Here is a 15474-nt window from a genome sequence, read left to right as displayed (position 1 = left end):
TTCACTAGTTTGGAATACAGTTGTTTCCGTTATTATTGCTTCCTTTTTTTTTCTGGACAAAATAGTAATGCAACTAAACCCAAACCTTAAAAGTCTCCTACGAACGGGCAATTACTCTCTTGTGTTCTCTCCACGTTTAATTTCCGTATCAGCCCTTTTCCTTTCCTGTAAGGTAATTGAAAAGCTCTGGCTCAGTCGTCTCTAATGGACTAGCAGTGGAGTGGACGTCAAGAGGGCAGGGGAGGCAACGGGCGTGGAGAAACAATCTCAAAGCCCTACGTGGAACCCTTGAGAAAATGTTTTGGATAGAATAACGGGGAGAGGGTGTGGTGGGGTGGAAAGGAAGCCATCACCCTCTGGCGCCGCTCACAGCCTCGGTCAGTAGAAAGCGTTTGCCTAAGAATGGTAAGGTTCCCGCACAGCAACGAGACCAGAGGCAATAAACCACAACTCCCAGCGTGCCCGATAGGACTACAACTCCCATTTCACCCCGCGGCCAACCCGCCAGGTCTTCCCTTAACCGCCGGTTGAAGTCCCTCCCTTCTATTCCTCCCTGTAGCTAAGGCTGGATCGAAAGAGTGACGGAAACTGTCACTGCTTTCTTGACCTTCGCGGCCTGAGAGGAGCTGAGGTGCAAGCCAGTCTAATGCCATCACCTGCGGTGTTAATTGAGAGCCACAACCCCAGCATCCACCCTTGCAGCTGAATCACACGCGCAGCGACGTGCCGGCCAACTGCCCGAGCCTTGGCGCTTGCGCCGAAGCTCGCGCCGCACGCGGCCGGGAGCGGCCACCCTATTGCGCAAGCGCCGTTTCCATCCTCGTGCTCTCTCTATCTAGCTTGCCCAGACGTTCTTGCGTAGGGGGCGGGGCTAAGAATCCCAATTGGCTTATTTTTGTGCCGGTCAGTGAGGTGGATGCGCTGATTGGCGGCGACCCGGAAGGTAGCGGGTTTAGGTGTAAGCCCTGAGAAGGCAGCGTTTTCTGGGCTTCTCTCAGGTTCTCTCTCCAGAAGCTTCTGCCGGTTCCCCCAGCTCTGGGTCCCGGGCTCCGCATCGCGCCGCCATGATGGGCCATCGTCCCGTGCTCGTGCTCAGTGAGTTGAGGGGAAGCCGATGGAGGGACCCCCTTTTCGCTCCCCGTCGGTCTACACTTTTCAGGGTTGCCCCAGCCCAGTCCCGCCATGGTCCGGCCAGTGAGCCTACCAGTCATCCTCGTTTTGGAAGCCCCTTCTCCCGCTCTCCTGTCTCCCCTTAGTCCATTCCGCTGTCTTCACGGACGCAAACTGACCTTGTCCTCACGGCTTCCCGCCCCGGGGAGCCCCTGCCCCCTTCTCGGCGTGGTTTTCGGCGTGTAGGTGAATGGATGATGGTGTTTTGGTTTGGCCCAGCTCGGGAACCTCGGTCAGTCTCTTAGCAGCGGTTGTCCTCGGCCAAATTGCTTAAGTGTTTCCATCTGTCTTATTGGGGTGAACGGTAGTTCCCCGTAGAACCGTGAGGATCAAACGAGATAAGTAGAGGAACTGCTGAAAAGAGGGGCTGGCGAACAGCGAGGGGTGGGTATCCTTGTCACTTTTCCCTAACGGCCCTCTTGAATTTCCGCTCAGCAGCCCGTCCCTGTACCTGAAGTAACTCCGCTTCCCTCCCTGGTCTGTCTCTCTGTCTGTCTTAGATGTAATTATTCCCTGCGTGTCGCCTGCGTTGTAATCCTTCCCAGGAACCCACTTGAGTTTTCCCAAATTTCTTAACGGGTTCTCTTTACCCTTCAAAACATCCCACATTTCTTTCTGACTGGCGAGCGCCTCGTCCATGGGCTTCCCCTGGTTTGTTTCCGTCCTGTGTGTCGCTTCTGTGTGCCATCTGCAAGACCACCTAAGATCCCCAACTAGCCATAGTGTCTTCTGTCTACGGAACGCCGTTCAGAGATTTTAACCATTTTCCCTACACCTAGGAAATAACTCTTTTTAGGGGGGGAGGGGAATCCCGTAACCAGAAAAATGCCTGTTCTTTCGGATGAATCCATCAGAAAGGTTCATGCAGGGTTTTACTCACCACGGCCTGAAATAGGCATCTAAAGCGTGAGAATTGTGAATGTTTAGATTTGATGAGACTGGGTTGGACATTTTTCAGATTGAAATCGTTGGCAGGAAAATGTGCAATTGGGAGAGAGGAAGGAAATGAGCGGGTGTTGGTTTGGTTATGGACCACTGGCTTGTCTGCACTGAGGGGGCCCTGGGGTGAGTGGTGCATTCGAAGTCCTTTTCAGGTCTGCATTCATCCCTGGCCTTAGTGGCTATAACCCACTGTGCTCTCTGTTAAAGTAGGTAACAGCTCTTACTGATGGTACGTGGGTGACTGAGGCAGTCTTGCTATAGCCAAGCATGGAGTGACTAGCTTGCAAATGGGGACACACTTGAAGAGTGTGTTCTCATCCCACAGCACACTGGGGGCTCTGTCAGTAATCATGCCCGGTCTATCGAGTATGATTCTTCCTCTCCAAGTAGGGAAAGATGAACCCCAAACTCCCTTTTACATAAAGAAGTGATTTGTGCTTCTTTTAGGGTCACCGGCCTTTTGAGAATCCAATGAGAGGCTATAGATCCTTTTCCCAGACGAAGCCCCCATTTTCTCATATAATCTCAGGGATTTTCACTTTGCCACAGAGGCCCACTCATGAATCTCAGATTATGAATCCATGCTGTAAATACATGGGTGTTTGGTTAGAGGGAAAGTGATGACCAAGATTCCAAAGTTGAAGCATCGTGGGTGGTTTCTAACAGTTTTTTTGAGGTGTAATCATACAATAAGCTGCACATATTTAAAGTGTACAACTTGATAAGCTTTGATCTGTGTGGACACCTATGGAACCTGTGCATTTGTTTCTATTTTCAGAAGTCGGGGAGTAAATAGTTTATATATAATGGGACAATCCCGCACTGTTGTCTTATCTATTTTAGGCCAGAACACAAAGCGTGAATCTGGAAGAAAAGTCCAATCTGGAAACATCAATGCTGCCAAGGTAGCCTATCCGTGGAATTGTTTACAGTGTGCTGGTTTTCCTCCAGCTGCCTGCCCTAGTATTTCTGTATCTGTTTGCAGTTAGGCAGAGGAGAGGTTGACTTCCCTTCTTTTAGGTCATTTCCTTGATAGGGGTAGAACGAAGGAAGCCCTTTCTCTGTGCGTTAGGCCTAAGCATCTTCTCATACTGACAAAGTTCCATCGCTGTGTATCTTATAATAATACCCTATTTGTGTCTGTCTACTAGACTGAGTTCCTGTGGGGAAGGACTGTGTGTATCCCCTCTTGTATTCCGAGTGCCCACTGTAGATCCCAGATAGGACCCAGTATCTTTGGCATAAAAAGCCCTCACTGGGTCTGATTTAGCATGGTGTGGAGGTTACTGTGATGGAAAGAACTCCTAAGACATGGACGTGCATTTATCTGGACTGCTGGGAAACTGAAGATCTGGGAAGCATGTCCCCGTTTTTCTTGTGAAAAGTCATTTCTTTCTACCTCCACCCTGAAAGCATTCCCAAAGGGGAAAACAGAACGGAAGCGGCCACACGGCGTGCAGCATCTAAGATGCTTGCCAACCCTGCTCTGGTGGGGGGGTTGCTAGCCCACGGGCTCTGTGGGTCCCTCGTGCCCCTTTCCTAACACAGACACTCACCCTGTCCTCTGACTTGTGCTCATGTGTTTATATTTTCCTTCCACTAGACCATCGCAGATATCATCCGAACATGTTTGGGACCCAAGTCCATGATGAAGGTAGGCCCCTCTCATACTGAAAGCCTTTGACTACAGACTTTCCCTTTCTGGTATCTGGAAAACTTAAATATAACTTTTGCTTGTGTCCTAGATGCTTCTGGACCCGATGGGAGGCATTGTGATGACCAATGACGGCAATGCCATTCTTCGAGAGGTGTGACTGACTTTTCATTATGATTTCACACCTTTATAAAGGATCCAGAAAGATGTATTGATGATGACTAGTTCCTTAGGGCTGCTGGAACAAATGACCACAAACTAGGAAGCTTTAAACAACAAAAGTGTGTTCTTTAGACTGGAGGATACAAACCTGAAATCAAGGTGTCAGCAGAGCCGTGCGCCTGAAAGCCTATGGCAGGATCTTTCTAGCTGCTGACGGCTGACCATATCCTTGGCCTTCCTTGGCTCGTGAACTCGGTCTCCTTCTCGTTTGTCACGTGGAAGTCTCCTGTGTGTCGTACTGTAAGGACACCAGTGGTTGGAGTCGGGGCCTACACTGATTCCCTATGACCTCATCTTAACTTGATTACATGGTCAGTGACCCCATTTCCAAATATAGTCACATTTGTAGTTTGCAGCGTGTAGGACTTCAGCATGTCCTTTTGGAGGACACAGTTCAACCACCACAGTGGTGCTCCCAGTAAATAAAAGATAGTGTTCTGTTGTCAGAAAAACTGTAATAGGTCAGTTGGCCTAATATATTTCCCTAAAACGAAAGGGACTTGGAAAGGTGGTTTACTTAGATATTTTGGGGGCCACTTTTAATCTTTCAAGCTGTGGTAAAACAAGGGAAAAAGGAGTAAGTGTGAAAGCGAGAACCTGAAGGTTAGGGCCAAGCAGAATGTGAAGCGGGCTTTGAATAGTGTGGATTCTAGTGGCAGGCGACATGTTTCTTTCCAGATTCAAGTTCAGCATCCAGCAGCCAAGTCCATGATTGAAATTAGCCGGACACAGGATGAAGAGGTTGGAGATGGGACCACATCAGTAATTATTCTTGGTAAGAAGAGAATGGAAGGATGATAAAGAAAATTTGATTGAAACTTGAAGATTTTTGCTAGAAATATTGTCTGTGTCATATTTTAAGAAGGAAATTGTTACCAATCCACTAATCACAGATATTAAATAACTTGTTGCTAATTATGTGTGTGTTCTCTCCAACTGAGTATAAAACAGTCATCAGTAGTATAGAATGAGCTCTGTAAATCTGCTTGAGTAAAATACAGTTGATTTTCGTTAGTCACAGTAAGTTTTATTCTATAAAGTCACCACAAATTGAACCAGCGAATGCTAAACCATTGCTCTTAGGGGAAATAATGGGGTTAGGTTCCTGAGAGCCTTGGGTCGCGTTCTTCAACTGAGAAATACATACCTTATTTTACGTGTTGTTTTGTTTTAAACACATTTTTATCTAATAATAATGTTGATTCATTAATGCTGAGCTCATGGCCGGTAGCACTACAACTCGTGCCTGAAAAGAGCTTATCTAATGTTTTCTCCGTAAGGCACATCACAGCCTTGTTCCATTTAGGAAAACTAGACCACGCTGTAGCACTACACTTGGGGGCCGTTTTAAACAGTGAAATCGCCAACAAGATGTACAAAAATGTGAAAACATGGTACTAAATGTACCACATAAAGGAGCCTTGATTATAGTGAGAGCTATAGCACGGCAGAGTGTTGTCTTGTTCAGCCACAGCTGGGAATGGATTCCTTGGGCGACTCACATGTTTCATCTGCACATGTCTGACCACGATATGTGCAGATACCTACTTGGGGTTACAAATAACTAAGCAAGTAGTCAGAGTGACACTGGGACTCTTGAGAGTGAGCCTGGACCACAGAAGTTTTAATGACTAATCTTTCCACTTCCTAGGATCGTAAAGGGTCACTTCTGAAAATTTGGCATGTTGCTTTTATTTGTTGTATGCATTTTAAGTTGGTGAAATTTCTAAAATCGAAACATGCATTTTTAAACATCTGATTGCAGCAACACGTTAGGAAATGAGAAAACCACCATATTTTAGGGTGCCAATCTGTAGTGTTGGCCAACGTGCCTAAAACAGTTCTTACAATAAAATTATTATATGAACTTTTTTTTTATTATTTTTATTAGGGAATATTGGGGAACAGTATTTTTCCAGGACCCCTCAGCTCCAAGTCAAGTTGTTGTTTTCAGTCTAGTTGTGGAGGGCGCAGCTCTCCCATGTGGGACTCGAACTGGCGACCTTGGTGTTATGAGCACTGCGCTCTAACCAGCAGAGCCAGCCGGCTGCCCTATTACATGAACTTTTTAAAAGTGACATTTTAATTCTAGAATGCTCTTGTGCTGCATTTTGAGAAGGGTGAGTTGGGTGGGAAATTTGCATGAGTCACCACCAACTAATCACCTCTTTAGATTGAATTCTTTTGAGGATTGAGAATTACATACGGCCATTTCTGTAGTTTGAAAAGAAACTTAGAGGATGAAAGAGGGAGGAAACACTTCATATGCTTTCTCACTTTATTTGGTAGAAAATGAGCTTTAGAGATCAGGTAAAATTTTCTAGCTGTAGTTTTAGTTGAATCTCCTGGAGATACTAGATAGGTTAAGTATCCATGAGTCTGGGTGTCTCAGGTATAGGTTTCTTTTTTAAAAGAAAAAAAACTGCCATCACTTAGGCACCTTTCTTCCCTGTTACTGTTCTGACTATTCTTTAACTGGGCACATCCTTCCTAAGTTAATTATTCAAGCTCTTTTTTATTTGATTTTCTTTTAATATACATGATGGTCAGTTAGGAGTTGGTATAAAGTATTGAATTCAAACATTTGGGCCCATGTCAAAGTATACATGTGAACTTTGGCACATATGTGTAAATTTTAAAATTAGTGCTCGTGGTCAAGTAGTATAAGCAATCTGTGCAAAAGGCTTTCTGTGACCAAAAAATCACATTTCTCTTGTTAAACTTTAGGGTGTTTTTTATTTTTAAGAAACAATCGTTTTCATGTGTGCATCTATATATGTTATTGTGTTTGTGTGTGTTTGTGTGTGTGTGTGTGAATTACAAAGTAAAGACAAATTTTAAAAGAAGGGGACATTTTACCAGTAATCTCTCAACCAGAGGGCAAATTATGTACATTTTTATGGGGGTGTTCTTCCAGGTGGAAGGTTTTGTATGTTTTGTTTGTTTTCAGTACCAGCAGTTTGCATGTTAGCTGTTGAGATAATACGTCAGTTTTTTGTTTTGTTTTGACTGTTTGAGTTAGTTTCTACACATTAGATATAACAACCACCTGTTTTCTGTTACGTATTTTTCTATTTTAGTGTTTGGAAAAATATTTTCCTTTTGTTTAGAAAACTGGTAACAAATATTTAGTTAGAAAGTTCAAGAGAATAAGTAAACCCTAGGCTCAATCTTTGATCATTTAAAATACGTACAATGAGGATGTTTTCTTTATGAATTGGCTTGTACAGAGTGTAAAATTGGGAATAGTATTAACAGCCAACCGGCCTGTGTTTGAGGAGGTTTTATTTTAGGAAGAAAAGTATCTTTAGAAGTGTGATGAAGTTGCCTGTGACCCAGGTACTTCCTAAGACATCATTGTGGTGTGTGCCATCTTTCAGCGGGGGAGATGCTGTCTGTGGCGGAGCACTTCCTGGAGCAGCAGATGCACCCGACGGTGGTGATCAGTGCTTACCGAAAGGCCTTGGATGACATGATCAGCACCCTTAAGAAAATCAGGTACTGGGGGGTGGGGAGGCAGAGCGGCTAGTGTCAGATATGGGGGGCCTGGAAGACTGGTCTGTTCTTCAATGGTGAAGGAAGACCAGGCACGTCACACGCACAGTGGTTTTACCCTGTGTCATTTTGTGAGAAGGAGAAACGGGAGAGCAAGTGAAGAAAAGGAGAAGGGAAGTAAAAGCTTCAGAAAATGGCAAAGGATACAAAGCAGACAGAGGAGCTGGATTTAATTCTTCAGAACACTTTGGTTCCCTGCTGTCTTCTTGGTTTCATGTGAGGCGCTGCCGTGGGAAAGGTGTAGTAAGATAGGCCTGCCTTTCAAGAGCTGAGATTCTTTTTTCCTTCTTCCGCCCCCCACTCCGGGTCAAGCGGTTGTTTCTCAATCTAGTTGTGTAAGACACCGCTCCCTGGCCCATGCTGGTATTATGAGCCTTGAGCTCCCCATGATGAGGCAGTCGGTCGACGGTCATTGGATGGCCGCTCACGCTGGCTGCCGGCCACTCACGCTGGCCACCAGCCGCTCATGGCAGCACACAGCAGCCCACAATAGCCTATGGCAGCCCAGAAGCGCTGAGGTTCTAGTGGGAAGGACAAGTGAAGGGCTTGGGTGACTGTAATTATTCAGGACTTAAGATGCCCCGCCATCACGTAGGAGTCTAATTCTAATACCGCGCCGTGAGGGGCGGTGGCCAGCAGTTTGCGGTTAGAAGTGGGAAGACTGGGACTGAAAGTGCTACTTGAATCCCATGTAGGAATCGAAGGACTTGCTGTTGTCTGTTTGCTGAACGTTGACAGGGTAATGGAAGGAATGCAGAAATGCATGATCTCACGCAACTTTCTTCAATTAAAAATTTTTCTCTAGTGCTCGCTTCGGCAGCACATGTACTAAAAATTTTTCTCTAGAAAGTAAAGCCTATGGTGTTCTACCTTTTTATGTGATTGGGTCATTGGATACATAAGTCCAGTAATTTGGTGAGTTTTGTGTTGTATTGTCTGCTGTTAATAAACAGCGTACGATAATGGCTCTATCTGGTACCCTCGGGAAATGAGGTATTTGATTTAAATCAGTTCTATGAAGTAAGCTCTGTAAGAAGGTAGTGATAACCATAAGATTTATTGAGTGTGAGGCGCTGAATTGTTAGAAAGTTTTTCTTTTTATTGAGCAATAACTGCGTGCATGTCTTAGATAATACTTTTAGAGCTATTGCTTCTTCCCTAAAATGCAATTCAACGATATTTAATGATGGTTTGTTATGTGCCTTACACTGTTACCAGAGGGAGTTCAGCAGTATGAAAATGGGAACAAGATGGCACCCAAGGACTTTTGTAATTTCATTTTATGGTTCTAAATAGTCTCACCGTGGACAAATTTATCATTTTGTTAGGGGAGACTGACACATAAAAACAGTAAACACTGGTGCACTGTGTAGTTTTAAGATGCCAGAAGGAGTAGAATCAGGTGCAAGGATGGTACAGACCGGTGCCAGTGATTGAGGAGCTCAGAATTTGGTAGGCTTAACGCTTGAAAGACCAAATGTGTCTTGAGCCAAGTTGTCAAGTTGGAGCGTTTATTTGGTTGAAGCTGAAGGTAAAGAACATTATTTTACCGTCAGGTGTGTGTGGGGGGGGGGGGGAGGGTTGTCAGGCTTGGGAACACATTACTGGGGATTTGAGACACCTCCCAGGGATGGGTTACCTGTAATCTTGTCAAAAGGCAGAGGGATGGACCAGATTACTACTTTTTTTTTTGGTTAAGTCTGCTTTTATTATTTATTTTTTAACTTTTATTTATTCAAGTGTGTTTTTCCAGGACCCATCAGCTCCAAGTCAAGTAGTTGTTTCAACCTAGTTGTGGAGGGCACAGCTCACAGTGGCCCACGTGGGGATCGAACCCGCAACCTTGGTGTTACAAGCACCACGCTCTGACCAACTGAGCTAACCCGCTGCCCCGAGCAGATTACTTCTAGATGTCACTCTCACTTTCCTGCAAAGGAAGATTGCCCTGGTTCTGCCTGTTGGACCGTGATAGTCTCTGAGTTAGAGACAAGGGACTTCCTTAAATGTCCAAGCTCCCCCTGAGCATATCACTCGTTTTTCTTTTCTCCAGTACCCCCGTCGACACCAACAACCGCGATACGATGCTGAACATAATCAAGAGCTCCATCACTACCAAAGCCATCAGTCGGTGGTCCTCACTGGCCTGCAGCATCGCCCTGGATGCTGTCAAAACTGTGCAGTTTGAGGAGAACGGCCGGAAGGAGATTGACATCAAAAAATATGCAAAGGTGGAAAAGGTAAGTACTTGGGGACAAATTGTTTCCTTGCATGAGTCATCCCACTTGTGGAGGAAATAGGTTTAAATCAGAGCAAGGTATCTTTGTAGTCAGAACTAGGAAGAAGAATATTTGCTGCCTGGAAAACAAAAGTTTGAAAAGGTAGTTATTCCTGCAATAATTCTGTTACTGTCACTGTTGTCCCTACACAAGGATTCCAGGGGCGAGGGAAAGGCTTATTGGTGTCTGTGTGTTTGGTCAGGATATAAAAAGGGTTCTACGGAATACTGTTAATAAACTCCAAAAAGTTCCTCCACCTCCTTGCTAATTTAAGGTCAAAAAGCAGCATTAATACCTTGTGGCCAGCAGATGGAGTCCACGCCTAAAATTCTGTGGGAAGATCTTTCAGGAGGTAGAAGAGATCTGAGCCCCTTTATTAAATCTTTGTCAATTGCTGAACTGTGAGTCTCGACTGACCTTCAAATTAGGTGTCATGGCCCAAGATTGGTGTACTTTCTAGAGGGAGAAAAATGTGATTGCAACAGCACTTGTTTTTTGAGGTTCATGAAAGGAAGATACTTTAGAAACCCAAAATAGTGGTTCTTTGGGAAGGATGAGCATCTGGGAAAGGAGCTGAGAAATTGTCTCCTGCCGGTTGTGGATTGAGGTGGGTCTTTGCTCAGATCCCCGGGGGCATCATTGAAGACTCGTGTGTCTTACGTGGCGTCATGATTAACAAAGACGTGACCCACCCGCGGATGCGGCGCCATATCAAGAACCCGCGCATCGTGCTGCTGGACTCGTCTCTGGAGTACAAGAAGGGGGAGAGCCAGGTAAGGTCCCCGGCCTGGCAAAACTGTTGATCATGATTTCATTTCACAGAGGAGGGGTCTGGCGCTCAGAGAAGTTAGGTTAATCGCTTGAGGAACACAGCTGGTCCCGACCGAATCAGGGTTTGAACCCAGCTGTGTTTGGTGTCCGTTCCACACTCCCAGGCCACCTTCCCTAATGCCTCATTCAGACAGAGGAGGGCTTAATGTGTCTTCGAAGGGCTGGAGGAGAATTTCCAGAGGGCAGGAGGCTCACGGGGCTCCGTCACCCGTGGTTAAAATGAGCTGATTGGAGCTTATTAAACAAGGATTGGGAACAAGACTCGGTGGATTGGTAGGAGAGGGCAGACCCAGAACTGCTGTGCGTACTGACAGGCTAGTGGTGACACTGAGCCAAGTGGTCAGAGACTGAGGCCCCAACTCCACTAATTGCCGGGTGATTTGAACTCAGTTGCTTTATAATGAAACGGAGGAGTTAAACTGGGTGACTGCTAGGACTCAATTGGCCCCCAGAGGTGTGGGGTCATGGCTTTAACTTTATCCTCTCTCACGCTTTCGGGGACACGGGGGAGGGCTGTGCGGGGGAGTGGAGGAGTTCCTGAAGAGCTTCACCAGTCCAGGATTGTTCAGTGACTTGTCTTCACCACACAGACTGACATTGAGATCACGCGAGAGGAAGACTTCACCCGAATCCTCCAAATGGAAGAAGAGTACATCCAGCAGCTCTGTGAGGACATCATCCGTCTGAAGCCCGACGTGGTCATCACAGAAAAGGGCATCTCAGGTGGGGCCCGCTCCTTGTCCAGACCGCCATGGAGGTGGGCGAGGAGGGGCTTTATTTCTTTGCCTGTGGGCGTAGGCACACAGCATGGGGGGGTGGGGAGCGGGGGGTGTGCACTGAGGACACGAGGAGGAAGTGGGTCCGGACTGGAGTCCTGGCTTTGAGCCGCCGCCTGCACTCTCGGGTTTGCAGATTTAGCTCAGCACTACCTCATGCGAGCCAACATCACAGCCGTCCGCAGAGTCCGGAAGACAGACAATAATCGCATCGCGAGGTGAGTAAGCCGGTAACACCAAGATTGTTCCTGCGCACGGGGCTTCACGACGGCGTCGTTACCTGAGAGGTGATGAGGGAGCAGTCAGCCAGCCAAAACAGTTACAGGGGACGTAACCCGGGTTTAGCGGTCTGCCGTCTGCAGAAATCCTGTCCCTAGTCCAACGCTCGTCTCCTGCACGCGTCCCTCTGTACTGCTCCTAACCAGTAGTGACCAGCTTATGCTAGGAAGTCTGCGAGCGCTGCCTTGGCAGAGGGGTCCCTTACAGAGGAGTCTGCTTTCAGCTGGTTCAGAATACAGCTCAGAACAGCTGCCGTCAGTGCAGCTTTAGATTGCATTCGTGACTTCTGCTCGGGTACCAATCACTTTGAATGCAAGTTTATATTTTTAAAAAGGTAAGTCTACCCGAGCGTCACATAACGTAGATCCAAGCCAGTTTGATTCGTCTGCTTGCTGTGCTTTGGGCACGTGTGTATGTATATGCAGAGGTGACTCTGCCCATGAGTGGGGGTAAGAGTGGCGGGTAAGAAATTAGTCCTACATTAAAATTGGGTCCAACTAGACGTACATGCTTAGTCACCTTGCTTGCTTGCCTTGGCATTTTCTTTAGGACAGTCCTGTGATTGGCCTTCAGCTCTAACTGGGTGGGACAAGATGAATTCTATCTAGAAATGACCATTGTGGGATGTACAGATTAGATATGCATAGGAACTCATTTGTCCATTTAATATTCACAAATATACTTTGAATTGAACTGTATCTGGTCATAGTAGTTGCTTTAGGTATGTGCACTTTTATTCATAAAGCCATACTTAACGAAACATCATGTGTTTGAAAATCTATTTCACCAGGCAGCCAGGACCTCTAGTTACGTAGCAATGTTTCTAGCAATCCACTTTTGCCCTCTACCCAGCCACAGACACCAGGGACTAGAGAGATGGATAAAAGTATCTGAAATCATGTGGTTCTCCCTCTCCCCACCCCCACTCCCCCCGATCAATAGAGCCTGTGGGGCCAGGATAGTCAGCCGACCTGAGGAACTGCGAGAAGATGATGTTGGGACAGGAGCAGGCCTGTTGGAAATCAAGAAAATCGGAGACGAGTACTTCACATTCATCACTGAGTGCAAAGACCCCAAGGCCTGTACCATTCTCCTCCGGGGGGCCAGCAAGGAGATTCTCTCGGTGAGTCGGCCTTGGAGTGGGACTGACGGGACGAGGTCATTCTTTCTGGAGTTTCCCAAAGGGCCTAAAGTCACACTGTGGCCCATGTATTGCTATTTTGATCCGTAGCCACAAATGTCTGTGTCTCCTGCTTGCTTTTTTGAGTATATTTACACTATTGTGCGGCAGATGTCCGGAACTTTCTCACCTTGCAAAACCTGAGGCACTGTATCCATGGAACAGTGACTCGTCATTCCCCAGCCCCTGGCAGCCACTGCCTCCGTAGTTTTTAAGTTGACATTATAAATACTTTTTTCCTCCGCGAGTTTAAGTAACTTAGGAAAGTCACAGCTGGTAAGAAGCCTGACCACGAGTGACACGTCCTGCCGCAGCCCAGCCCTGCTGCAGTCGTAGTGCTGTGTCTGTCCAGGTGATAGCACCTGCCTGGCCCAGGAGGGATCGAGTCCACAGGCCTTTCTCAGTTGCCCTCCTTGGTGGTTCGCTGCACTTGGCAGTCAGGAAGTTCTGTGTGCCTCCGCTCCGTCCCCGGGTCATCACACTGGCTCATCCCTCTGTCTGCCTTCCCCAGGAAGTGGAGCGCAACCTGCAGGACGCCATGCAAGTGTGCCGCAACGTCCTCCTGGACCCGCAGCTGGTGCCAGGGGGCGGGGCCTGTGAGATGACGGTGGCCCACGCCTTGACAGAAAAGTCCAAGGCCATGACTGGGGTGGAGCAGTGGCCGTACAGGGCTGTTGCTCAGGCCCTGGAGGTCATCCCTCGGACCCTCATCCAGAACTGTGGGGCCAGCACCATCCGCCTGCTTACCTCCCTTCGGGTGAGTTCCTGCCCACTGTCCCCTTGGGTTCAACCTAAGAGACAGTTCACGTCTGTCTGTCCGGGTTCTCCTTTAAGGCTTGTCCCTTGGTAGCGCCTCTCCTAATTTGACTTGTTTGCTGTCGTTGCCGTTTGCTCTTATCCCTTTCTTCCCAAGCCAGGATTTTTGGTTTCGCTTCTACCTCGCGTCCCCTGCCAGCTTCCTCGCTCCCAGTATTTCCCCCTTGAACTTACGCCTCGCTCTCGTTCCGATGACAGGCCAAGCACACCCAGGAGAACTGTGAGACCTGGGGTGTCAATGGTGAGACGGGCACTTTGGTGGACATGAAGGAGCTGGGCATCTGGGAGCCACTGGCTGTGAAGCTACAGACGTACAAGACAGCAGTGGAGGTGAGGCCCGCCCGGCGCTCGCCCAGCCACCCGAATGCTCGGTCCCTCCCTGTAGGGTGGGTGCAGAAGGCAGAGTGTCCCCGAGAGGCCGGCCGGGCAGCCCACCCTCCTCACCTCCAGCTCACGGAACGAGCAGGGCAGGGTGGCAGCACCAGCTGCGCTCCTCGCGTAGGGAGAACTGCATTTTATAATCCATTAGAGACTCCAGAAGGGCAGCTTTCTGATAAAATGGCGGTTACGTGGGAGGAGCTAGGGGGTGATGTGTCAGAGAAAACAAATGTCCTCCCCTTCTCTGCTGACCGATCGGGGCTGTGGTTTTCCTCCTAGACGGCAGTCCTGCTGCTGCGGATTGATGACATCGTCTCAGGCCACAAAAAGAAGGGCGACAACCAGGGCCAGCAAGGCGGGGCTCCTGACGCCGGCCAGGAGTGAGGGGTGGGCCCGAGGCCTCAGCCCAGAGCCAGCAGCCCCCTCCCCGCTAGACTGCTGGACACTGTGGGCGTCTTTGTTTGGAAGGGGTCAGGTGGCGGGGCAGCCCCAGGCCCCCTCTGTCCCAGCTCGGTTTGCAAAAGGCACTGACATGTAATTCTTCTCTATTGTAAGCTTTCCATTTAGTTTGCTTCCGATGATTAAATCTGAGTCATTTGAGACAGTTGTTATGTGTTTTTCAGTCTTGGGTCATATCTCTGCCTGCTGGCAAAGAGGGCGGAAGCAGGACACCTTGCTGGGGAGGAAGGGAGCTGGGAATGAGGTCATTGCTTCAGCCTTCTGAGCAGCTGCTGGGTGGGATGACCTGGGGTTCACAGGACGGTACTTACTGGGAAGCTTCGGCAGCACCTCTTTGCACTCACCTCAGAACAGGAGGAACCTGTCCAAACCCGGGGTGTTCCCCGTCTGAGTGTGCAGCCAACACCCAACCCCTGCTAGGCCCAGGCGTGTGGTTGTCATCCTGTGTCCTGTAGCTGCAGTCCTTCCTGCATCGCCTGATTCCAGCCTCCCCTGGCTTGGCGGCCTGTTGTCAGGGCTGCTGGTGGTACAGTTGGGCCTCTTCCCTCCTTGCTGGCGGGTCGCATTCTGTGCTTTGTTTTCATCAAGGAAAAACCTGAGGAGTGGCCCTGGGCTTGGGAGGCTGGCGGGGTGCCTTTGATGTCTTCAGTGCCCTTTGGGCCGTCCACCGTCCTTGTGATTCATCTGTCGGCCTTGAGCAACTCTGATCGTGGCGCTTAGTGTATTAAGTTGAATATTAAGTCAAATAGTAATAATAGCCCGTGGTGCCGACTGTGTAATAGACACGTTCTGCTCACTGTGTACAGTAGCTCCAGCCACAGAGCTGGTAAGTGGCAGGCAGCCTGGCTGTGCTGGCTGGACCGAGGTGTGAGGCGGAACAGGCGTGAGGGCCTCAGGCCGTGCTGGTCATGCCTCTTACTTCGCTTCCTTCTTTGC

General features: G+C 48.2%; 1 protein-coding gene across 1 annotated transcript; it reads left to right on the top strand.

The window, feature by feature from the left end:
• Positions 1 to 938: 938 nt before the first annotated feature.
• Positions 939 to 14683, top strand: CCT3 (chaperonin containing TCP1 subunit 3). The gene is made up of 14 exons (XM_033093271.1): positions 939 to 1095; positions 2956 to 3017; positions 3716 to 3766; positions 3858 to 3920; positions 4667 to 4763; positions 7369 to 7486; positions 9594 to 9780; positions 10443 to 10592; positions 11241 to 11373; positions 11563 to 11644; positions 12648 to 12828; positions 13397 to 13642; positions 13900 to 14031; positions 14359 to 14683. The coding sequence occupies exons 1-14, from the start codon at positions 1065 to 1067 to the stop codon at positions 14461 to 14463; spliced, it is 1638 nt and encodes a 545-aa protein (XP_032949162.1). The 5' UTR covers positions 939 to 1064; the 3' UTR covers positions 14464 to 14683.
• Positions 14684 to 15474: the final 791 nt, after the last annotated feature.

This window comes from Rhinolophus ferrumequinum, chromosome 22 (assembly GCF_004115265.2).
Source record: "Rhinolophus ferrumequinum isolate MPI-CBG mRhiFer1 chromosome 22, mRhiFer1_v1.p, whole genome shotgun sequence".
Lineage (NCBI taxonomy): Eukaryota > Metazoa > Chordata > Mammalia > Chiroptera > Rhinolophidae > Rhinolophus > Rhinolophus ferrumequinum.
The sequence above is the reverse complement of the archived record's forward strand: the minus strand, read 5'-3'. Positions and strand labels throughout refer to the sequence as shown.